Source organism: Aulonocara stuartgranti (assembly GCF_965226115.1).
Source record: "Aulonocara stuartgranti genome assembly, chromosome: 18".
NCBI lineage: Eukaryota > Metazoa > Chordata > Actinopteri > Cichliformes > Cichlidae > Aulonocara > Aulonocara stuartgranti.
The window spans coordinates 10,659,529-10,684,042 of record NC_138954.1 but is presented as its reverse complement, the minus strand read 5'-3'; the positions used below and the strand labels follow the sequence as shown (position 1 = coordinate 10,684,042).

Below are 24,514 nucleotides of genomic sequence, written 5' to 3'. Positions count from 1 at the left end.
GATGTAATCATTTTGCTGGTGAAAAATAAAATGTTGCATGTTTAAGTAGTTTTAACTGTGGCATTGCAGCATTTACTTAAGTAAAGCATCCGAGAACCTCAAGAGATAAATTTGAGAAAACCTGATTTTTTCCAGAATTTTGTCTGATTCTTCCCATTTTAGTTTTGATTCCTGGACAACTTTAACTGTTGTTAGGTATGTCTTTTCAGTTGCTTATTAACACACATATTTAAATCAGCCAATCACATGACAGCAAGCAAAGACACCATGTATGCATGTAGGTCAAGAAAGCTGTAGTTCAAGCTGAGATTAAAAATAGAGAGGAAAGGTGATTTAAGTTACTTTGAATGTGGTGTGGTTGTTGGTATCAGACATGCTGCTCTGAGTATTTTAGAAACTGCACAGATTCCCCAAACCATCATCTCTAGGGTTTTAAGAGAATGATAGTGGCCTAATGGTGTTTGGGATATTTTCTAGGCAAACTTTGGGCCTCTTCGTACCAGCTGAGCATCATTTAAAACACTACAGCCTACCTGAACATTGTTACAAAGCTCAAATCATCTGAAAATGGTTTCTGAAACATGAGTTCACTGCACTCAAATGGCCTCCACAGTCGCCAGATCTCAATCCAATACATCATCTTTGGGATTTGGTGAAAGGAGAGATTCGCGTCATGCATGTGCAACTGATGAATCAGCAGTAACTGTGCGACGCTATGATGTCAATATGGACCAAAATCTGTGCTGAAAGCAGCTCTGAATGCAAAAGGGAGTCCAACACAACACTAGCAAGGTGTACCTAATAAAGTGGCCACAAGCATGTATATACTGAAATTTCTGAGCAATTTGAGACACTCCATAAAACAAGATCTAGCAACGTGATAAGTTACATCTAGTCAATCGCTCTGCTGTAAAATTGCAGTGATACTAACAAGAGATAAAATGTTGTTTAGTTCTATTAAATAAGCATAATGTTATCCTCAACCTGATCTCAAACTGCAAAGTCCAAATGACGGAGCACAGGAGTATTTTAATTATACGTTAAGCAAAGATAAAAGAAATGCCTTTCTTCTGAGTTTCATCCTTTGTGAAACTCAATGCTCAGCACACATTAAAGCCATGTTTGCCACCGACACAGTTTACACGCCTGCCCGCCGTGCCGTGTGGCGGGCTCACTAAAGAGATGTTTAGGATGTTAAATAAGTGCTTAGTGCCACGTCTTCCTTACTCATAAATGTTTACCTGCCAGAGGCTAAACCAATAAACCAACCGTAAACCATGGACCACCACAGAATGAAGGATTTATCCCAGAGACCATCCATCTGACAGTTTTGCCAGAGCTTAGACCTGCAGTAGAGCTACAACCACATGAACGGCCCTCAATTAAGATCAATTAAAGGCATTTGATAAAGTTTGCTTGTGATGGCTTTTCTTTCTTTCTTTCTTTCTTTCTTTCTTTCTTTCTTTCTTTCTTTCTTTTTAAAGTTGGCATTTACGGTTACATTTAAATTTAGTTTTAAATTTAGAACAGCATTGCGTTATTTGTCAAAGCAGTATTTACGAAACAAACTCATTTTATTCACGTCATCACAACGTCTCATAGCTCTCGCTAGTCCCGCCTTCCTGTGTTAAAACACAAACTATCAGTACCAGTCTGCTGCATTCAGGTTTTAAAAACTAGCCGCAAAATGTACTGTACATATTAATACCATCACTAAACGCGTCACTGAACAACGAGGTTATTTTTGAAACATATACCAAGGAATCTGCGATTATTCTGTCCGAAATGCAAATACCAGTTTCCTGTAGTGAAATTAGTAGAACAAAGTTACCCAGCATGCAAAACCACTCTTGAACTCTCACTACCACCATAAATACTCCATCACCAAAAGAGGGAAAAATCCGGCTGCCGGCCTGAGAAAGCAAGGTCAAAACAAGTGGCTGGCCCACACCACCCTCTAGTGGCTACGCGCAGAATTGCACGCAGGCTGTCGAGCTCCCCATGAATGATGCAGAAGTAGGTTTTGCTGCATAAATTATTGTCCTTTTTAGGAAGTACCGTCTGATATTTATATTTAGCTTGCCGCTGCTTCCTCTTAACTAGACTAAAAGTGTGTGCCAATACTCATTTTTCTTTTAAGTCCCTCTCCAAACAAAGATTGCTCTCATTTATCTGTACTTCACTTGAAGTCCTTTTTTTCTGCCATCTTTGTCCAGGATTTGACACGAGTCACATCTAGTGAAGGAGAAAGGTTTCTCAATGTTCCACCTAAATTCAATCTGTATCTGCATGAACAGCAGAACTAGCTTTTGATATCATGTGCAAAAACATGCAACTTTTAGCAGATGCATGATTTGTATCCTGTGGAGACATGAGAAAAAGATAAAGAGAGATGGGGCTTAAAGAATCCCGACTTGAAATCGCAGGGAAAACTCTACACAAACAGGGGTGATGGTAGAAGAATTACATCCGGGGGGTAAAAAACAAAAACAACAAACCGTCTTTATATCTTATTTTGGAGCAAAGAAAAAAAATCAGCAAACGTAAGCAATTTTTGTCAGATTTGACAGGCAAGTCTATACATATGATTTTTGGGTCCACTGAAGTTAAAGTTAATTTTCATAAAACTTCAGGATAACAATCAAAATAGGCGATCAGAGGGCTTTGAAGGTGGTACTGAGAACTGGCTTTTGAGTGAGGTACGAGGCCTTCTGTCTAGCAGTTAAACTTTTGAATGTGTGAAAGAGTTTTAATCTATCAGTGTGACATCTGTAAAGGTCACTATGAAAAATCAATCAGTGCCTCCCACCTGACTCTGAGCCCTAAAGTACAAAGGATGGGTTGAAATTCAGGACCTTTTTTTATATATATTATTTTTCCAGCAGTTTTGAGACCTCATTACTTTAATGAGTAGTGAGTAATAAATGTTACCTGGATGTGCTATCTGTTTTCTGATCATTCCCACAATAAAACAATAAAAGGTTATATCATCATGGCTCTTTAAAACAAGTTAAAGAATATGAAAAGCCCCATTTTGATACCATCTTTTATACTGTGTCAAAAAGATTCTCTAACAGTCTTATTTTGAGTGTTTTAGGGCTTTTAAAATATAAAACGTGAGGACCAAAGTTTGCATGCTTTCATTAAATAGAGTAAGGTTATTAAATTAGCCAATTCTGACAGGGTGAGGTGGGAACATTTTTCAGATTTGGCCTGTTGATTTTATATAGTAGAAGACATACTTGCCAATTAAGGTCTGTGTCAGTGTATTCACATGTGCAGCCTTGGAAGCAGCTCTCAGATCAGTATTACAAGTAAATCTGTTTTTTGTCTGACATTAATAGTTCTCCCCTCCATTTTCACTCTTACATGTATCCACACCTCGAGTGACTCGGGTTTATTTCCCATACCCGCTTAAAGCCCCTTAAACACAGCTGCAAATGCTGCACAGTTGCACTGTGCAAGTAAAACACAGGCTTTACCAAAACTATTGCACTTTACATTTAATATAGTCAAATATAAGGCTTTCTGGCTGGGAAAAGATTATAACTGCCAGTGGGCTGTAACGGCAGACCTAATAATAACTGACACTTGAAAGAGTTCTTTTCTCCACATAAATCTTCTACACTTATTTACTGGCCCGGCTATAATTGAAGCATGTATTGTACAAACAAGGCACGCGTCCAAATGATATGCAGCTAAAATTAGCCTCCTTGAAATTTTTTCTGAGGCTGGAAAGAACTTTACAGCACTCTCTGTGGGGACAGAGGCTCTTGATAAAGCATAAATTATACTGTAAGCACAACGTGAAGAACAACCACGGTCCAATGTCCTTCGAATGTGGCGTGGTTCACTCTGATGAAGCAATCACAACTATCAAGACAACTCACACTGCGACCTTGCTATCAGTATCATAAACACGACTGTAATTCATACTCCAGTACCTGCTGTTGCTCATTACATTAACTGGGAACTCTAAGCAATGAGTAGCAAAGTTCAGGAGTGGTCAATGATAAAACCCATTTAGACAGAAGCAAAGTTCAGTTGCCTCTGCTTGTATTCGAAAGGGCTGGGGGTGGGGCCTGTGTGAATGAGTAAGCTTTTCCAAAGTGTGCATGTTTTCACATGGAGGATAGGGACTCAAAAGGCAAACAAAAACAAAACTAAAAAGCACATCTCGTAGGGACTTCCAACGAAATCCGCATTTAGCCAGCCTACCTCGTTTCAGTGATCGTTTCGGTCAGAAGTACCACATTGTTAGCAGCCTGTTGTTCAGGCTTATGAAGGCGATAAGGCTGAGATATGAAACAGCCAGTTAAGGACATCTAAGAAAGCTGTAACAGATATTATCAGAGGACTGTGGAGAATCTGAGCCAAGAGGCCAAACAATAAAGTAACTTCCTCTCCAAGAAATCATAGGAACTTTCCTTCCAGTTCCCATCCCTGTATTCCTGCACTGCAAGTAAAAAATGCACTACTTCACATTTTCTGAAGTGTCTTTTATTTGAACACGCCTAATAAAGAATGTTTTTACTGTAGGTTTGAAGAAAATATAACATTACTGTGCTGTGAGAAGTCCAGATAATAATAATTACACACAGATCCGTGACTTTCTGTGTCTAAACAGATAAATGAAAAGGCCTATTTTTGACTAAAATGAGCCATCTTGCTTTGCAATTCAAACACATCGGATATGTTAAAGTTGCAGAGCATGTGGCAATCTCATAACATTTAATAAAGGGATGCATCTTCATTAGAGAAGCTATCATTAAATATTTCATTTATATTTCTGTGTAACGTCGTCAGTAAACTACACAAGCAAGCTTTAACCTCCTGAAAACCGGCAGTGCCTTAAACTTTGCTATGCTATTTAAAGAAAACTTCCCATATGAGGAAAAACTTTTTTAGTATGTAACAGTTATGTAACAAAGTTACAACTTCCTGTTCAAGGATGAAAGCTTAGTTTTTATTCTTATCAGGTATCCAACTAATCCCAAATAGATCCCAAACAGGAACTCGGGTCTCAGGAGGTCAAAAATATTGGATCAGAAGTGATTTACCTTCACAGGCTGACTTATTTTGTCAAATTGCAATTTTTAAATGTCTGAACAAACTAGTCACAGATCTGCTCCATAAAATTGATTTTAAAATTCCACTATTGATGCTTTGCAGAAAGATCTACACTTAAACACTCATATATACTTTTTGTTGCATCCAAAGGCACTATAAAGAAAGTGGTTGTTTTGTCTTTTATGTTGAGGGTATTTGTACATTTTGCACTATTACGCAGTTTTTAACGATCTGACTTTGTATGCTTCCTTGATGGTGGCCTTTCCTGTAAAAGGTTTGCTCTCGATGGGACTTCCTGGTTAAATAAAAGAAAATTTGATCAGTCCCCTTTCGAGGTTAAAAGGTCCAGAGAGCTGGAAAACCCTGCCATAAGAAATAAAGACATGACTGATTTTACAACTTTTAACACCGAGGAAAAACTAAGGCAAATCTGTGATCACTCTTCTCAGGGACTGTTTTTTTTTTTTTAAATCTGTTCCATTTTATTATTTCTTTATGTTTATTTTACACCTAATTTGCAAATTATTTGTGGCTAGAAGTCCTACAATTATGACTACATATATATTTTATTTAAATATAGTGCATGCAACATCCCTACTATATACATAAACAAATATGAATCACTTCTATTTCCATTATCCGTCATTATGAGTCACATTTTTCCACTTGTCAACGATCTAAAGAACATAAAGAAAGTCAACCTGCTATCACAGAAGACCAATGAATGAATCTCACAAATATCTGTATTTAAAAAAAGCTTGAACGTGTGAAGTTTTGCTAAAATACTTTTTTTTTAAATGATGAAATGTCTCAGCTCCACAAGAAATTATCTTTATTTCTGTATTCGAACATAAAATCTTGGAAAATGAAGAAAAATTATTTACTTTTAGGAAAAGAAACTGTTTCAGCTTCACTTCAGCAGGTTAACATCATATTTTCCAAGTTAGTGCTGAATTAAAATATTACTCATCAGCTGTTACCATATGAAGAAAAAGCCTAACACAGCATCCGAACATTTACCTGATTGTATAAATATTACCAAAGCGTGCTCAAAGCCTAGCACGGCAGCCCATTTATGGTCCGCATTCGTTCCTCTTAATCATTGTTATTTCACTAAATTACTGCAGCAAATACAAACAGATAAAGTGACCCAGATTAGGCACCATACGTTGCGTTGAAATGTAACACTATTTGAAAGGTGTCCACTTTCAGAGGAACACAAACCACCTCAGTCCACTGCAACAGGAGTCCTGCTGGAGACTGGCAGGATATAAAGCCCCAGAGGCCTCTCGGGAGAAGCCAGAGGTGGCCCGCAAGGGCTGCTGGGTGTACCAGGAGAGTCAGCCAGCTCCCAAAAATAACTGTGATCCTATGGAGGCAGATCACGCTGAAGTAACACAGGTCAAACATGCTGTAAGCTTCCATGGAAGAATGTATGACAGTGGCCTGTGCGGCTTCATTAGGATGAGCCATTTCTTCCTGTGTGTAATTAGTGGGAGCTGTTTACTCAGGAAATTAAACTGGCAGCCATTTATAATAATCGAGGAAAGAAGCAGTGCACTTTTCGAAGTAGAGGAAATGCATGCGATACAGCATCAAGCCTGGCATGAAACTGCGAAAAACAAAAGAGCATCAGTTCTGTTTTTATTGTAAATGTGTCGACATCTAAGTCTTTTATAATCAGGTTAGCCCTGGCCACCTTTAAGCTTCTGCTCCTGGTCAAGATTTTCTCTCTTGAAAAAAAAAAATCAAGTGCTGTGCAAGTTTTCTTTTACAGTAGAGGGGTGAAATAACACAAATTACAAGATACATCTATATAAAATATGACAGTATTAATTAAAGTGTAATCTCAAAAGCAGCTGGAGGGCTGAATTCAAAGATGGGTGTTACATTTTCGTTTCTGCGCTGAATGCTCTGCGAGGTGGTCGAAATGAGCTCTAAGCCATTTCCGCTGGTGAAGAGGTCCAGCCCAAAATCGCCATCATTCTGAGCATAAGACTGGAAATCATATAAACAATCCATCTATGGGACCCAGTGATGGTCTGGTTAAGTATACAAGTCCTGTGGTTTATATAAACACGTTTAAAATCAATACGTGTCCCACATACTTATTTAAATATGAATTTGCTGGTTATGGGGTTTTTTTTCCACACTATAATAATTTACTGTATACAAAGGGCCATAACCCCCAATTATTTATTAAACTGATCACTTACAAAGGCTGACAAATCTATGTGAACTTGTAAATTCTTCATAAATGAAGGTGTAACCATCAAACCGAAGGTCAGAACTGGGATCAGTCTGTAAGTTTGTACTCTGAGTGGATCATTTTATCATATTTGTTTGGTTATTTAAAATGCAGACTCTAAATGTGCAACAGTTAGCAAAAAGGTCATTTTTTATTATATTATACACATATAGAGAACTCCAGAGTAAATATGATCTAATACTACAAGTCACCATAATATGCTTTAAAATATTATTTGAACCATTTATTCAATTGGTTAACTTTTTTTTTTCAAAGACAGACTATTTTTGGTGTCTCTGGGCAGATAACGCACTTAAAAATAAAACTTTAAAGAATCACAGGAGCCAAATTTAGCATGCAGTGCCTGATGCAAATCACCTTATCTCGATTCATCTTTCACAATTACACCATTTGTCAGTGTTAATCGAGCTATTTTATTGGAAATCCCTAAAGTGAGCTCACTCTACACCACAGGCTCCTATACACTCCTCCGCTGTTTATTAAAGCAAAATAACATAGTTATTGAAACCCCCTTACTGTAAACATGTAACAGTTTAGCCAAAAGTCCATTTTTAACAAATAATATTATAAAATACTCTCTCATACATGATTGCTAGAGCAAACATGGTCCTATAACCAAAAGCTAAGTAGTCTTTTTATAAGAACCGAACTGATATATTGGTCACTTAATCACAGATATGCTGTGTCGTCCAATTAACATTTAAAAAACAGAATATAGAGGTAGAAAAATAAGTTTGGGATAACTTTAAAATGGTCGATATATCTTTAAAATATATAATATAAATCTCTGCCTGCTGTGGCTCCCATATCAGACAGACTCTAATTGTTATGAACCATATTTGCATATTATAGTCTATCACAAGAAGCCAATTCTAGTCACTATATTGCAGAGTGGAACGCTTTACTATACTGCACCACATGAGTCCCAACATTTATTGAGCAAACCAGCGAGCTATATTCTGTGTGTACACTAAACTGTACTTGAACAAGGCACAGCAGCAAGAAGCTAAATGATCTCTATGCAGTACATATTTGTACACTAAGGTCACCTTACACACTTTATGGATTCATTTACTGGAGGGAGGGGAAAAAAGACTACTGTAACTAGATGTACCTGTTGTCTCCGGTTATATAATTACAGGAGTGGTTGTCACATTGTGTGCCTTGTGATTTTGTCCCAAACTTACAATATTATTCCCGTAGCACAAAAAGCAATAAATGAGATGTAAATGCAGTGTATTAGTGAACAAGCAGTCCGATTGATGAATTGCTTCCCTTTGTGGGCCAAACTACAACGATCTAAACTGTAGGTGTCATTTAAGTGCAGATGCTGCACATCTGTGATCCAAAGCGTCTTCAGAATTTAAAGAAGAATTAACAACATTTCAACATGTGGGCTTTTTTCTGCAAATACAAACTGACGTACGCCTTGAAATCTTGGGGTGCCTTGGGTACAAAAATGTGTGAAAACCACTTGTTTTAGGTATAACATCTAATTTAATAGACACTAGAGCATTACTAAAGCAGCCTGTATTACAGTATATTTGTTGGTGGGTATGACTTTAAAAAGTGCCCCAGCTCCTCCACATAAGTGCTGAGTGGGAATAACCAAACAGCCAAAGCTAAAGCATCTTTAGATTATCTTTACAGAGAAAGTCAGCTGCACTTATAGGACACTCCAGAGTCCAAATGTGCCAGCTAATAAAAGAAATATTTGTTTTCTGTCGCCTTGGACATATGCCACACTCATACTATGATAGAGGCTACTACACAAGGCAAATACGGCCCAGTATAGCCTCCAGCTAAGAAGTGTCTGTGTGCCCATGTAATGTTTATGTTTGTCCCTGATTAACAGTCGACATTTCGCTTAATTGGCTATTCAAAAATCCCCATAACCCTGAATGTAACTGTGACAGCAAGGATCCGGTAGTCTAAACGTCCATCTTCATCACTTGTCATTGACAGCCGCAGGGAGTTTAGTCTTCACAGTCAAGCCAACAGATGTGGCAACAGGCCTCGCTAGAGCAGTGACATAATTTCTGGAAAGGCCAGTGCGTTTTTTGGTTTCTAATAATAAAACAGAGGTACACAACCTACCGAGCAGCAGCAGCCGATGCGTCTGTTTGTACTCCCGTTTGAGCTCCTTGAGCACCCTGTCTATATTCTTACTGACTTTCTTCGCCTCCTTCTCGGCCTCCTTCTCCTCCACCAGCAGTTTGTCACAGTTTTTCTGCTTTTGGGTGCTTGTTTTTTGCAGCAGCTGTAAGCGGCGGCCGCGGTCCTTCCCCGTCCCTTTACCGCTGCCTCCACCTCCGCCGCCTCCGTTCTGTATGAGCACACCGTCGGTACCGGTGTCTCCACGGCGGTGCTCCCCGGCCGGGAGCCTGGCAGGGTCCCCGGGGCGCACCAGGCCGCCGCGTAGCGACGAAGTCTCCCCGCATCCCCCGGTGTCCTCCTGGCGAGCTCCCCCGGCGCGTGTCGGCACGGCGGCATCCGGAGGTTGGTCCGAGTCCGAGGTAGCGTTGGAGATAGAGCCGCTCAGGTCCCCGAAGAGCCGGGGACGCAGACTGTAGCACAGCCCCATGTTGAAACCAATATGTGTCTGTGAATGTGATTTTTCATAAATTAAAATATCAAAAAAAATCGCCGTTGTGCCACGAGCCCTAACGAGCCATCGTCACATTGGAGCTCCAGCGATGCGATTCAGGTCCGAATTTGAGCCGAAAACGTGAATGAATTATGCTCCGACATTTGCTATATGTCATTTTGCATTTTCCCCAGTCAGCCTTCGCTTCGTAGTTAGTGGATCACCTGATCCTTTAGTGGACACTGCGGGTCCACCTTACCGTAAGTAACCAAAAGCACAACCTTGGAAAAAAACGCGTCTATGCGCCTCACAGACAGGCAACAATCTCACTGCACAGTTGTTAGGTGCAATGCACGGCACGTCACATTACTACAGTATGGCCATTTCGAGAATGCTGGTCATGGTTTTCATTCCTCACATTTCATGCTTGTATCTCTAAATCAGTTGGTGGCTCCTGCTCTCTAGACCGTAATCTCTATTTTAAGACACGGCACCAAAGCGTTTCTTTATTTGGCCCTGCAAACATTCCTCTGACACGATCTGTGGCGCACACAAGGATATTAGAAAGATATTACCAAAATGGCACTTTAACTCTTAACATTGTTTCTATGATTTAAAAAATATATATTAGGCACTACTGTATGTTTTAACAGTGGGAGCTAGTGTCTTAAGCAGGGGCGTGTCAACAAGGGAGAGGATGTGGTGGCACAGTCCCCTCTCTGTCACCTCAGCTGGTGCTAAAAAACTGTTTACCTGTAGAAAATATAACTACATACACAATTTGTATCAATTATATATGTATAATAAATTAAGGCCCATTATACCAGGTAAAAATGAGACTGTTATTTATAAACCGTGTATAAAGTTCTGAAAATGAACTCCACTCTTACCAGCAGCAACATTAAATGTATATGTGGATGCCAGTGCATTAAGAATTAAATCCACCGATAAAAAATATAAGTACTTTAAATTTTTCAGTTTTTTGAGTATTCCCAGATCAAATAATGTTGTTTGAACAGTACAAACAGTTTTGAATGCTAGCCATTTTTCTCCTGCGTTTAGCGTTTTTCCTGTTTTTCCTTGTGTTTATGATTGATAACCTTGTGCATAACAAAATTCACAAACAGATTTAATGTGTTTGTGAATTTTACCTTTTGGCAAAATGTCCTGGATTTTTATTATACGTGCATGACAGTGTATGACCTGTTTGCTCCTGCACTGGTTCCTCTTTCTCATGGTTCATCACATTATCACAACATGAATAATGTTTTTTAATGCTTCCTTTATTTTCTCATAAACAGTTTTTTGTATTGTGAGTCTAAACAACATAATTTGGGGGAGTTCCATATAATATAAAAACTATAACATATTTAAGCCATGCAAAATATGACCTTCATGCTATGATGATTTTCTGAATTTTCCAACATTTTTCAGTTAAAATAGGACTCACAGGAGAAACCACAGCAAGAAGATGAGTCTTGTATCAAAATGTATTTATATATTTAATCAGACCTTTATAACTTGTTTTGAACAGCCTTCTGTCCCACACAGTGATGCAATCCTTTAAATTGTACTCAGAAATCCACGTTTTTAAGTTTTTAAATTACGAGAACCTTAACTTAAAAACATCCAGGCTACAAATGCTTCTTCCTGTTACTCTGACATAGACATTAAATCAGTACGGTTTTACTATTAAAACTATGACATATCAATTTGATTCTGGCACTGAGAATGGCTGTAAAATTGACCTTGTTGCACTTTTGAAATGTGATGATTTAAAAAGTGCCAAATATTTAGCACCATTGGCACTTCGAGGCTGTCTAACTTTTACCTTCATCGTATGAAGGCTTCATGAACAGCACTAGAGTCAGTGTGGGGCACTTGAATTAAGTGTCTGATAACTGGGGAGCTTTGTGACTTGAATAATCGGATCAGAAAACATTCTGACTACACAAACAGGTGCAGAGAGCAAATTGGACCACTAGATGGAGCACTTGTGAAACAGTAAGCCAGTGATAGAAGTGCTTCTTCCTCTGGGAGGCTGTTTCTGCAACAGCATGATGTGCATTAGTAAAGAAGATCTGTAGCATAGTTTGAAACCCTCTACTCTGAGCCACAATTGAACCCCAAAAGACAAGCACCAGTATGTTTTTACATTATGAACCTTGTAGGTTCCATGCTGTTGTTTTGACTTAACAATGTCCTTTTACATTGTATAGGTTCTGGGATAGTCTCAAGTGCATTTATTGTGTGGGAGGGATGGAAGGGTCAGCAAAGTGACATGGTGCGTGGGACGCATCACATTTTTGAGTTTGCCCAGAGTTAACATATCTGAGTTTGGGCATCTGAAGAGTCTATTCTTGATGTTTTTGGGGGGTTGTGTTGTTGTGTGGTTTTATTTTGAGTCCTTACCTTGGTTTCATTATTTCGTGTACCAGTTTTCTTTTTTTTTTCTGAGTTTCCCTCATGTGCTTTTGTATCTTGTTCATTGTGACTTTTCTTGTCACTGTGTTTAATTTTCTTGTTATTTATTGTTTTCGTTTGACAGTTAGTGTCCTGTGTTTGTCTTGATTATGTTCACCTCTTTCCCCTCCTGTTTCTACTTTGCCAATTAGCCTTCTGTATATAAATAGTCCTGCCTTCCCTTTGTCATATAGTGTCTGTGTATTTTTCCTGTGTGTGATCTTCTTTTTCTGGTTTTACTACATGTGAAATATTGATATTAAATACCATTAAATATTGAAATATTGATCATATGTAAATGTGAGGGGTCAGATTATGCAAGGATCTGGGTAATGGAAATATAAACTTGTGTGTGCCATGTGCTGATAAAGATGATGTCATGTGAGTGAACTAAAAGTTATTAGGTTGTTTTGTCAAACTCAAAAAAACAAAATAAAACAAAAATATTTATTGCAAATCTCAATAAATAATCAAAAATATTCAGATTTAAATCTTGCCGATTGTTAACAGCATTATCTTGTTCCTTTTGGTTTTCTGTTTAAATATTGACATGACATCACAGCATTTGTGAAGTAAGATGGATTTCTTTTAAATTTATCTCAGAGCTGGAAACTCCTTTAATTATTGCAATTAGACACAAGTATATAACAAAATAAGTATAAGTAGACTAGCCTGTTGCTCAGTAAAATAAAATTTAGATATCTTAATAAAAAGTAAATATATAATAAATAAATACATACATACATAAATACATATATACAATAAAGTATCGTAGAAATTTAAATAAGATTGTGACGAAAAATGTGAAGAAAAATAAAACTGAACTAACAAAAAAAAGTTTTTATTACACATTAATTTAATTATATTGGATATACTTCTAATACAAGCCTAATCATAGGTCTGCCCATATCCGAGTTCTCTTGACTTTTATTTTGGAAGTCTTGTTGCCTAAGCGACAGCTAGCTGCTGAAAGCTAGCATCTCTGTGTTATCTCCAGCAGTGAAATGACTCCTGAGGTAGCTACACTTTAATCTTACTGATACTCAAGTTATGCAACGCAGAATAATTAATAAATAAAATGTCCATTTTTTATTTATTATGTGATATATATTTTTTTATGATAGAGTTGAAATTTGTAGCTAGACATGCTTTCTAGCTAGCTAGCTAACTCTGTTACAAACCTGTGCCAATAGTATCTGAAATATAATGGTAAGATTTTTAGACGATAATATTAATGGTTTAAGTGGTGTAAAGTTCGAAACAGAGCTCACATTTTCTTCAGTATCGTTTGTTTTCTCCTGTATTTTTTTATGAACTTCGAGAATACACGTGAAAAACATATCAAAAAGGCAGCTGTACAAAAATAGTTTTTAGAGGTATTTGAAAAGGTTGCTAAATGAAGGAGAATAATTACGCTATAAAGTTAACAGGTATTATTTTAAGGCACAAACTCTTGTCCTGTTTTAATCCCAGTCTTTTACCACAAACACAGAGAAAAGTCAAAGCTAAATTTCCACTGGAATTATGCTGTTATGTAACATTTAATTATAAATTCAACACTGTGACATTGGTGGAAAATACATGATGTAATCAAAAAGTTCTGAGAACAGGTCGATAAAAATAAAACGCTATACTTGATTAGCTGATTTAAAGTTCAAGGTTCAAGGCACGCCTAGACAACTCACTAAATAATAAAGTCATATATAAAATTGTGATAACAGTAAAATGATTATAAAACAAAATACCGTAACCAAATATGAGCAATAAATAGCAAGCAATATAAGTTTATTTACAATTTATAAGGGGAGCAAAAGAAAAACAGTTTGGTCTGTATATTGTTCTAATTTTGGTTTTGTACCATTACCATAATGAATTTTAAATGAAACAACTCAGATGCAGTTGAAGTGCAGACTGTCAGCTTTAAGTCAGTGGGCTGAACAAAAATACTGCATAAAAATGTGAGGAACTAAAGCATTTTTAACAAAATCCCTTCAATTCAGGGACTCAAAAGTAATTGGACTAACTGAATAACTGAAAATAAAATGTTTATTTCTAATACTTGGTTGAAAACCCTTTGCATCTTGAAGTCATGGGCATCACCAGATGTTGGGTTTCCTCCTCTTTAATGCTCTGCTGGGCCTGCACTGCAGCGGCTTTCAGCTGCTGTTTGTTTGTGGGCCTTTCTGTCTCAAGTTAAGTCTTCAACAAATGACTATCTCTGAACATCTCAAAACACCTCATAATCCCCCTCCACCAGACTTTGGTGGAGGGGGATTATGGGTTGTTTTTCAGGAGTTGGGCTTGGCCCCCGAGTTCCCAACTTCTAATACTTCAGAGTACCAACACATTTTGGACAATTTCATGCTCCCAAATCTGTCGGAAAAATTCGAGGATGGCCCCTCCCCGTTCCAACAAGGCTATGCACCAGTGCACAAAGCAAGGTTCATGAAGCCATGGATGGATGATACCGTATTTAATCATGGGGCTATAATTACTACAGGCCCTCATTTAATCACATCTTATGTCAGTTAAAAAAACACACTGACCTTAATTTGTTAAATAATGACCAACATCCTGCTTCTACCCACTGTGAATGTAGGTTAATTGGGTTTCAAATGAAACCCGGGGCTCTGGAGTTGAAGGTGTGCTCCACATGGTAGATGATTTGTTGTTGTTGGGCTACAATGCCTTCCAGTGTGTTTTTTAGCAACAAATCATGAATTCATTTTGCTGAAAAAGTTAAGGAAGCCTACCAAATTAAACATAATGAGCCTGTGTGCTAACAGTTTTTTGAAAAAGATTAAATTATACTGGTGTTTGATTTTGCTGTTTACTTGAAGATTCTACACCAAATGTGCCCCACTTTCACACTCCTCAGACTCGAAGCAGGCTTCCCCTGTTAGTCTGCTTTGTGTCAGACTTTCTTAATCCCATGAAAACTTTAATCCATTTCCTCTCGCCCTTCCTCTACCACCATGAAAGACTTAGCTGGAGGATAGGTGAGGCAGAGTTGAGTGGGCAGGGCTTTTCCAGTCTTCCTCTTAAGGTAAGCCTTACCCTACATCACCCGTCTGCAGAGAGGAACATAAAGGATGAATGGATGTTTCATGCCTGTGTTTCTGCAGTGAAAGCTTTAGGGCAGCCTCACAGTAGCAGGACACATCAGCCTATCAGTTGTTGACCTGTGGACGATTGTTTATGGGCTCAAAATGACCAGCGTCTGGGATTGTCAGGGTTCCTCACTGAAGGAGAGCCAGGGCTCTGTGTGGATGATTAACCGCTACACCACACTCAAGCAGCTCGGGGACGGCACGTATGGCAGTGTGCTCCTGGGCAAGAGCAATGAGACTGGTGAGCTGGTGGCCATAAAGAGGTGAGTGCGTGGAGCACCAGTAAACGTGTCAGGGATTCACTGTGTTGTTTAGTCTCAGAAGGTTAAGCTGATTAAAGCCCAAGTGGCTGCTACAAGTGTATAGAGTTGTGTAATAAACGGGAATACAAGAATTAATACAAGCAGTAGTAGATGTCAGCATTAGCAGAAGCTGTTTTTCATCCTTGTGGTGTGTGAGTGGAAAGTCCTGTAACCTCTGCCAGAGGGAAACAGTTCAAAGAGGTGTTGAGCAGCGTAAGTTGGGTCTCCTTAAGTCTTCGAGATCCTGCTCAGACATCTAGACAAGTACATGTCCTCAGCTGCAGGCAGCTCCAGCTGTGCTCCAGTCATGTCCTCCACAGTCCCTGCAAAGCCCTCTGGTCCACAACAAAGTGGTTATGTTTTAAGTGAATAGACTGGTACTTATATAGCACTTTTCTGCTCTAACTGAGCACTCAAAGCACTTTGCAAACATTTCAATGGACGCATAAAGGATACTTAAACATTTAGACTGGAACTGCTGGTGAATTGAGCCACCGACTTTCCAATTGGTAGACCTCCCGTAGTTGTTGTTCTTCTTCTCTGAAAGTGGAGGCATTGTTGTATTTTGCTGTGTGTATGCAGACCTGGAAAATCAAGGCACTGTTTCCACAGCCTTGCCTTTTATGGTCACAGATTTCAGGTCATCTCTTTTCTTCTTGAAATCTGTCCTAATCACCTTGGTCTTCTGGGTGGATTGCTGATGGAGCACCAAGATCTTTCAGTTAAAGTTTCCAAATGTCTGTGCCATCAGCGGGTTTTAAGGCAATACCTGTAAGGTTTTGGGTCATTGAGAGTGTTTTGCTGCTCTCTATGACACGGTGAGACAGAGATAAGAGGGGAGCATCGACTTGTTTACTGTAGCATAGAATTACCATTAAACTGATATGGAGGTGTTTGAGGTTGAGATACAGGTGTTTTCTGAGAGCCAGGCACCCCTTAAACACAGAAAATTATCCAGAATTTGTCTCAAAGTCTTAACAGATTTGGATTCATTTGGGCTTAGCATTAGTTGATCATGCGGATAGATCAATATTTCTCCATGCTCTCCTAGCAAGCAAAGCTGATTTAAGATAGAAATCTGATTTATTCCACTCCAACAGGATGAAGAGGAAGTTTTATTCCTGGGACGAATGCTTAAACCTAAGAGAAGTGAAGGTAAGAATCTAATTTACGTGCTTAAATAAAATCTATTTACAAAATCCACAGTAGAGGTAAGTTGTAAATGAGCGTTCATTTTATTTCTCTAAAAGAGTTAGATGTCACCTTTAAATTGTTCTCATGACCTTTTTAATTGTAGTATAACTTGGCATACATGAATGAGCTAGCTTTATATAAATGCTACCTGAGCCTATGAGCTAGATAACTTATTTAGCAGCTTGAACTACACTTGTAGTAGTTTTGCAGTCTAATTCACACTGATCCTCTTTGAAAATCAGCTGAGGTTGCTCCCACATGTGTTTCCCAAATAGTCACTGAAGAAGCTGAACCATGCCAATGTGGTGAAACTGAAGGAAGTCATCAGAGAAAATGACTACCTCTACTTTGTCTTTGAGTATATGAAAGAAAACCTCTATCAGCTCATGAAAGAACGGTAAGAAAATCAGAATTGTGAATTTCTGTGAAAGCAAAATCGCAGCATGTGTGATGCGTTAGCCTCCTAGCTATTTCTGTGTGTTTTTAATCACCGCTGTGAATGTGAGAATTATTTGGGTTTTATTTGAGTCATCGTGTGTCGGGCTCGGTTTTTACAGAAACAAGCCGTTCCCTGAGTCAATCATCAAAAACGTGACATTTCAGATATTACAGGGACTGTCATTTATTCACAGACGTATGTGACTTCACAGAGGTATTTTAATAAAGGTAAAATAAAAATAACTCCCTAACAACTCATGCACAACTAAATAAATAAGAAATAAAATGCTGTGAGTAGTGGCTTGGAATACATAAGATAAGAATTATGGAAATGATATTAAACCTGGTAAGTAGATGCATGCTGGACTGTTGGTAGGCCATCACCAGACTTTGTCCAAGCAAAAATGACTCGCTTCTTCTGTGAGAAGAGGAGGTGTGACTTGTAACAAAGCTTAATTCAGCAGAAACAAACAAACAAAAGCTCAGTTTTTACTATTTGTTGGTGTTAATGTCATAAAAGCTTGCATGTTGTTCTTTCTTCTTTATCCCTTCTTTCTTTTGTCCTTTCCCACTTTGCTGCTGCCAGAGAAGATCAGATGTTTTCAGAAAATGAGATAAGGAACATTTTGTTCCAGGTATTATCTGGCTTAGCATTTGTGCATAAGCACGGTAAGAGACTTCTCCTGTCTTTTCTTTACATTATTATTATTATTTTCCCGCTGTATGGTTAAGGTATCCTTTTTTTGTGCGAGCTCTGTTTAAAATCTGTGACCTGCTTCATTAGGGGGTTACGTCACGTCGTGGTTATAGTTGTAGAAGCTAATATAGAAAGTAATGCAAATCTCTACACAGATGAATATCAGCAGGGGTTAATTTGAATGCTTCTTGGCTTTTTAGGGTATTTCCATCGTGATCTGAAGCCGGAGAACATACTGTGCATGGGCCCGGAGCTCGTGAAGATCGCAGATTTTGGCCTAGCAAGAGAAATCCGCTCGCAACCACCTTACACAGATTATGTGTCCACAAGATGGTGAGAGTTTCTTTTTTTTTCTTGAATATACAAAAAAATGAAGTAACTCCAAAGGGTCTGAAGTAATTATTGCTGCCTGTCTCCCCGCTCTCGCTCCCCTCTTCCTTATCTACTCTTCATCTCTGATCTATCATATAAAAATAAAAATGGTCGTAATCAAAGCATCCTCTTTGAGGGGGTCACATTTTATATTTATATTTTTTTAAAAAGCCCTCTTTATATATTCCCCTGGGCTGTTATTTCAGGTACCGGGCCCCTGAGGTTCTGCTCAGGTCCAACTCTTACAGCTCTCCCATCGACATCTGGGCAGTGGGCTGCATCATGGCAGAGCTGTACACCCTGACACCTTTGTTCCCAGGAAACAGCGAGGTGGACGAGATCTTAAAAATCTGTCAGGTGCTGGGAACGCTGAAGAAGGTGAGGAACCATCAAAATACATCTGTATTACTTTGTTACTATACAGCTGTTTTCACACATGCCCTACAGACCTGAATTTTTCTACACATCACTCGACGGAGGTGTATTTGAGAACACAAACATCTGATGTGGTTGTTTTTAAAAGAGTCAGTATTCAGCCTGGCCGCTCCCTAGTATAAAGTCTGGTAGATTATGGATTGTAGAGCTTCTTGCCTCCTGCACTCACTGGAACCAGACACATTAGTGATAAATATTCATGACTATCCCAAAACTGACCAACTTTAATAGCATCTCTTTTGCAATGATACCCCCCGTCAGTTGGACTGGCCTGAGGGCTTCAACCTCGCAGCCTCAATGAACTTCCGCTTCCCGAAGTGCGCTCCCACCAGCCTCAGGTCCCTGATTCCCAACGCCAGTGATGACGCGATCACGCTGATGAAAGACATGCTGCAGTGGGACCCTGAGAAAAGACCGAGTGCTTCTCAGGTACATTTAAAGGGAACTTATTCTGCTAATTACCAGCTCTTTTTAAGTTCATCAGTTTCTCAGGTTAAATTATTTATTTTGTGTGTGTGTTGGATTTTGTCGGCTGTGGGATTGGAAGTAATGGAAACCTTAGAGTGGTTAGTATAGTTTTATCATCCACTGTGTCTTTGTATTTTTTAAGGCAAATCTGGCTGTCACCCCAAAAAACATTTTTAAATATATGGTAAAATAAGTGAAAGCATAATAAGCCCACTTCTGATCCTGATAAACTCCAGCATAGATTGTCTGAAAAACAAACAAATAGACAGAAGTGAGGACGACTCATTAATGTTGAGCTGCAAAGTCACCCGAGTCGTCCAAATGCTTTTATCCTGAGCACCTTTGAGTACCTTGAGTGCTTCTAATTTTAGAAATATGATCCAAGTGGGAATCAATCAGCTTATCTTGAGAGTTAATGTAATACTTAACTTGACATTTGGATGTGCTGAGGGAGTGAACATCCACCAGCGTAACTCAATGCATGACGCCGAAATCGAAGCTAAAAATATGAAGAATTAATTAGGTGCTCTTTCAGAAAACAGTCTACACAATATCCAAACCAGGCCTGAAACTTCAGCTTTTAGCTGGATGAATTTCACATTTTGGATAATTACTTTAGCACCTTGAAATGTTAAGAAGCTAATATTAGCTATAATAGTAAGATAAAACAGTTAATAACTATAGTGTTCTGAATCACAGGCTTTACAGCGCAATAAAAGCAGCACACAGTGAACCTATATGTAGTATTGTGTGGAAATAAGGTTTTTTTAGTTTTGGAATTCATATATATTTAAAAGGCCGTCACATATGTGCTTATATGTAGAGGTAGATGTGTATGTATAGATAGAAAAATAAGGTAATCCTGTTATATGGGTCAAAGAATGAAACACAACTTGTTACAAAACAGCTTGAGTAGAATAGAGTAGTGTGAAGTTGGACCCTTTACACACGTACAAGACACGGACGTGGTGATAGCACTTCTTTATTTTGACATTCGGTTTTACTGTGGTTTTACAATGGGACACAGACACTCCCGCTCCGCTGTCACGTCCGCTCTCCAACTGTCACTGTGAACATATAAAGAGTCACAATCACATTCACATCCCAGCACACCTGTTCACCCCGCCCCTGCGCCGCCCCGGGAGCTCGCTGCGTCACCCTTCCTCTGCAGCCTGCCAGAGACCACACCCATGCCACAAGTAACTTGAGAAAAATAAATTGGGATGTAACAAAACAGAATATTTAATAACATAACAATTTACAAAAGAAAGCAGTTCAGTTAGTAAAAATCTTTATAAAATACAATTTTTAGTAGCAATTTCTGATGTTGTACTTTTTTCCATTGACTGTTTTCCAGGCTTTGAGGTATCCATACTTCTATGTAGGACAGACACTTGGTGCCCCACTAAAGCACTCAGAACAGCAGGCCCAGAAGAAGATTTCTGAGACAGCTGCAGATCTGAAGCCTCTGTCCCTCTGTAAGCCTCATCTGGACCCCTGCGAGCTTGTCACGACCCACGCTGAGCCTCAGACCTGCAGCCAGTCTCTCCATCAGCCTATCCAGCAGATTCCTCTTCCTCAGGAGGATATAGAGAAGAGCACACTTCAACCAGTGTGTCCCAGCACACTGACAGAGGGGCAGCAGGAGCCTCTCAGTCTGATGAAAAGAAGACCACCAGAGCACTGTCAGCCTGTAAACATCACTGAGGTGAAGGCTTGCAGCATTAAACAGTGAACCCAATCATGGCAGGATGATTAGTATAAGGCTTGGATTTTTGAGGGAGCTAAACTTTTATCTTCTTTATTTACGCTTCCACACTGGATACAGCTTTATTTAAATATAAAGAATAACAAAAATAATAATTTAATACTCATTTCTCGTTTAACATTTGCCTTGCGTTAAATCAGCGAGGAGCCGAGAATAGACATGCCCGGCCTGCACGACGGCGGTGGGGCCAAACATCTTTCAGGTCGGTGGACAGTTGGGACGACAGTGACGATAAAGACACCGGCGTTTCCATCTCCAAAAAACCCACCATCACTTCTCTGAGGAACAGCTGTCGGTGAGAGACCCTCATCATCAGGTGAAATGTCGTCATCAGAGTTTCAGGAAACGTTAAAAAATAACGTTATAATGCAGATTTTCAGAGTCAAAGAACAACAGAGGATCAAAACTGCCAAGCAACAACGGACTGAGCCGAGATGACTCCAACACCATGTCAGCCAAGCAGCACTACCTCCACCAGTCCAGATATATGCCTGGTGAGGAAAACATAGTAATAATAATAGCAATAATAATTAACCATGTTTACACATAAACGCCACAATGAAAAGAACCAAAGGTAGGTGAACATAATCCAAAAACAAAAATCCCACCTGCCCTAAATTTCATTAAACAATAAAGTTAAAATATATATTCAATTCCGTTCAGTTTTATATATATATCACCAATTCATGACAACAGGAACTTTATATTGTACTACAAGGAGCCTACAATATTAGAAAGAAAACAACAAAACTTATAAAAGGACACAGGAAATATGTCACAAAATAAACCTTAGCTTGGCCTGATTGCAGCTTGCTATTACGTTAAGGTGTCTGGTTTCTTAATGTGCAGACTGTACAAATGTACAAAATTTCACCCTGAGCTGGGTTTGTTTCATTGTTGTTTCAGGCATAAATCCAAAAAGCACCTCCTCAGTAAGAGGCCAAGTGTCCAGCAGAAAGCTGGGAGTGTCCTCGTGTTTATCCAGAGGACACGGCCTGGAGATCCCTCTCAGGAGAGGCAAGACAACTTCATGGATGCATATTAGAAGTTTTATCATTACACCGTTGAAAGACACACATTTCCCTGCCTGCCCTTCTCTGTACTGTTGAATATACTCACAGTTTAATCAAATGTTTAATGCTTTTAGGGGATGCTTTGATTTCAATCGCAGGCCTAAATTTTCTAATCTGATTTGATCAAACTCAACCCAGCCCAACCTGGTGCTCCCAGGTCAATAAAGGTCAAGTGAAAGTTTATGTGATGCAAATTTGTTAAGCAATGAGCTTAATTATACATCCACCTAAGACTTCTTCAGCTTGCGTTAAGACTCTTTCTCCTCTGCTTACTCTTACTTTTGGTTTCCTCTCACGTGGTTTTAGATGTTGGTCTTCCTAAAATACCAGATAAGACGCCTCTAAAAGAAAAGACCTCAGAGGATCTTGATCTTTTGAAAGGTATCGCTTAAAAGTGTGTTAGGGCTTCAATTGTATTTTTTCTAATGCCTTAAAGAGGTTAACTGTAACTTGTGATGGGGTTTCTTCTTCAGATTCCTTTGTGAGCAGCTCCAACACCAAGACGTTCATGACACCTTTACAAAAAACCGAAACAGGAGCAGCCCGACAGAGGGTTATACTGGCACCCATAGGAGACGCCTCTGCTGGTGAGAGCCTTTCATTACTCTTCTCTGTTTCTGCAGTTTTTATTAGTTGAGCATCTACTGGCACGAATCACACGGTACTAAAAATGTCCCGATGGTTGAGAAGCTTTTCTAACTCCATGGCTTCTTTCTTCAGATCCTTCATGTTCTGAGGCACAAACACCTTTAAAAATGCCATTAATTCCCTCCTTAACCAAACTTTAGCTTAGTACCCCCTAGATTTAGAAACAGCCATGAGCAGAGTTATATTTTTTTAGTTTTAAATTTTAGTTTTCATTTAAAGTTAACATCAGTTGTTCTTGGTCAACAATCGGTTTTTACCCCTCGGCCAAACAAGGCTGATGGGGTACTGTCATCAGCCTGCCAGGTGGGCGGGCAGGCAATGCTGACAACCAAGGATGTGAACTTTGATTTTCAGTTAGCGTCAGTTATTCTTGGTCAAAACATTTGTAGTCATTACACTTGTTTTGATTAATTCAACTGCAAGTTTAAGTGTTTTTACTCAACTGTGAAGGGGAATTTATTGCATCCGGCTCACAGGCATGTACAGTACTGTGCAAGTGTTGAGTCACCACTCTTTTCTTTATACATTGCTACCAAGGAGCCAGACTTTCTTGTAATTTTTAAAGTGGTCTTGAGCAATACTTCTCCAGGCATGAAGGTCTCTCATAGTTTTGCTTTGGTCACTGGCTGCTTGAACCAATGTTGCATCTACACATAACAGACAGCTGAGCATTTTCAGGTGCTTTGTTGCTAGCGGCCTGTTGCAAAAACACACTTCTTTAGTTGAGTCTACAAAAAATGATAACACAGTTTGACATGCATAAAATCTAATTTTTCACTAACCAGTTTTTGTTTTTGCTGTAATTGCTGTTGCCTTTACATCTGCACGTTCCATTAAATCGTTGCACTTAGTTCATATTTTCCGAGCCAAATATAAAGGAATGAAGGGTGGCTCAAGACTTTTGCACAATAATATGCAATACAGTCATGCCTGTTGTGTAAATTGTTTCTCAACCAGAGGTTATCTTCCTAAACGTGAAGAAATTTGGAATTTTATTATAAGGCACTGGCGCATCAGTGGAAAAGGCGGCGTATCCGTCCTCTAAACTCAGCTTTTTTTCGAATCTTTCAGTCGATCTGTCGTCTGCTGCTGATCTGAGAGTGGAGCTGCAAACCAAACCATTGAAAAGCAAAACCTTAAACAAGCTGGCACCCTCAAATGAAGGTAAGACAAAAAGAGCGGCACACACTGTGAATAAAAAACGGTGTAAGCTATTTGACATTATCTTGTGTTTTTTGTGTTGATTTCAGAGTATGAAGGATGGAAAAGCAGGAAACTGAATTCTCAGGTCTTTGGATTCATCACCAGCACTCCAGCGAAGACCAGCCTCTCCAGGAGCTCAAACTCTCAGCCAGTGACTGGACGAGTAGACTGGACCGCCAAATACAGCGGCCGCCGGTAGCGCAGCAGTCTCTCGGCTTTCCAGCGGAGTCCTGTGAAAGGTTCCCAGAGTAGGAAGTGTGTCTGCCGCTGCTATAAAATATCATTCAGTGTTGTATGAGTCAGTCGACACTTTTATCTTCGTTATGTTAAATAACAGGAAGTTTAATAAAGTAATTATTTAAGTGAGTGAATATTAGTATCATGGTATTTTTTTTGTATGGGTCGAAAAATTACATT

The 24,514-nt window shown here is 39.0% G+C and overlaps 2 protein-coding genes across 4 annotated transcripts in view; one reads left to right on the top strand and one right to left on the bottom strand.

The window, feature by feature from the left end:
* gnal2 (guanine nucleotide binding protein (G protein), alpha activating activity polypeptide, olfactory type 2) overlaps positions 1 to 10,388 on the bottom strand; it is a 54,320-nt gene extending 43,932 nt beyond the window's left edge. The window contains exon 1 of one of the 2 annotated variants that reach the window (XM_082514322.1): positions 9,437 to 10,388. In XM_082514322.1, coding sequence (XP_082370448.1) covers positions 9,437 to 9,923 — 487 coding nt within the window. In that variant the 5' untranslated portion in view covers positions 9,924 to 10,388. Of the gene's footprint in view, positions 1 to 1,831; positions 1,914 to 9,436 lie in introns of those variants that run through there. The other variant, XM_082514324.1, reaches the window with a different exon arrangement.
* Positions 10,389 to 13,317: 2,929 nt separating this feature from the next.
* LOC309694319 (serine/threonine-protein kinase MAK-like) lies at positions 13,318 to 24,468 on the top strand. Of its 2 annotated transcripts, XM_082514318.1 has the most exons (17): positions 13,318 to 13,405; positions 15,372 to 15,435; positions 15,515 to 15,762; positions 16,902 to 16,956; positions 17,271 to 17,392; positions 18,020 to 18,102; positions 18,331 to 18,463; positions 18,709 to 18,880; positions 19,199 to 19,366; positions 20,763 to 21,113; positions 21,314 to 21,468; positions 21,546 to 21,667; positions 22,080 to 22,190; positions 22,553 to 22,627; positions 22,720 to 22,833; positions 23,966 to 24,058; positions 24,145 to 24,468. In XM_082514318.1, the coding sequence occupies exons 3-17, from the start codon at positions 15,599 to 15,601 to the stop codon at positions 24,294 to 24,296; spliced, it is 2,070 nt and encodes a 689-aa protein (XP_082370444.1). In that variant the 5' UTR covers positions 13,318 to 13,405; positions 15,372 to 15,435; positions 15,515 to 15,598; the 3' UTR covers positions 24,297 to 24,468. The 2 variants fall into 2 exon arrangements, with proteins under 2 accessions (XP_082370444.1, XP_082370445.1); XM_082514319.1 differs by lacking the exons at positions 13,318 to 13,405; positions 15,372 to 15,435; positions 22,080 to 22,190 and having other exon boundaries at positions 15,442 to 15,762.
* Positions 24,469 to 24,514: the final 46 nt, after the last annotated feature.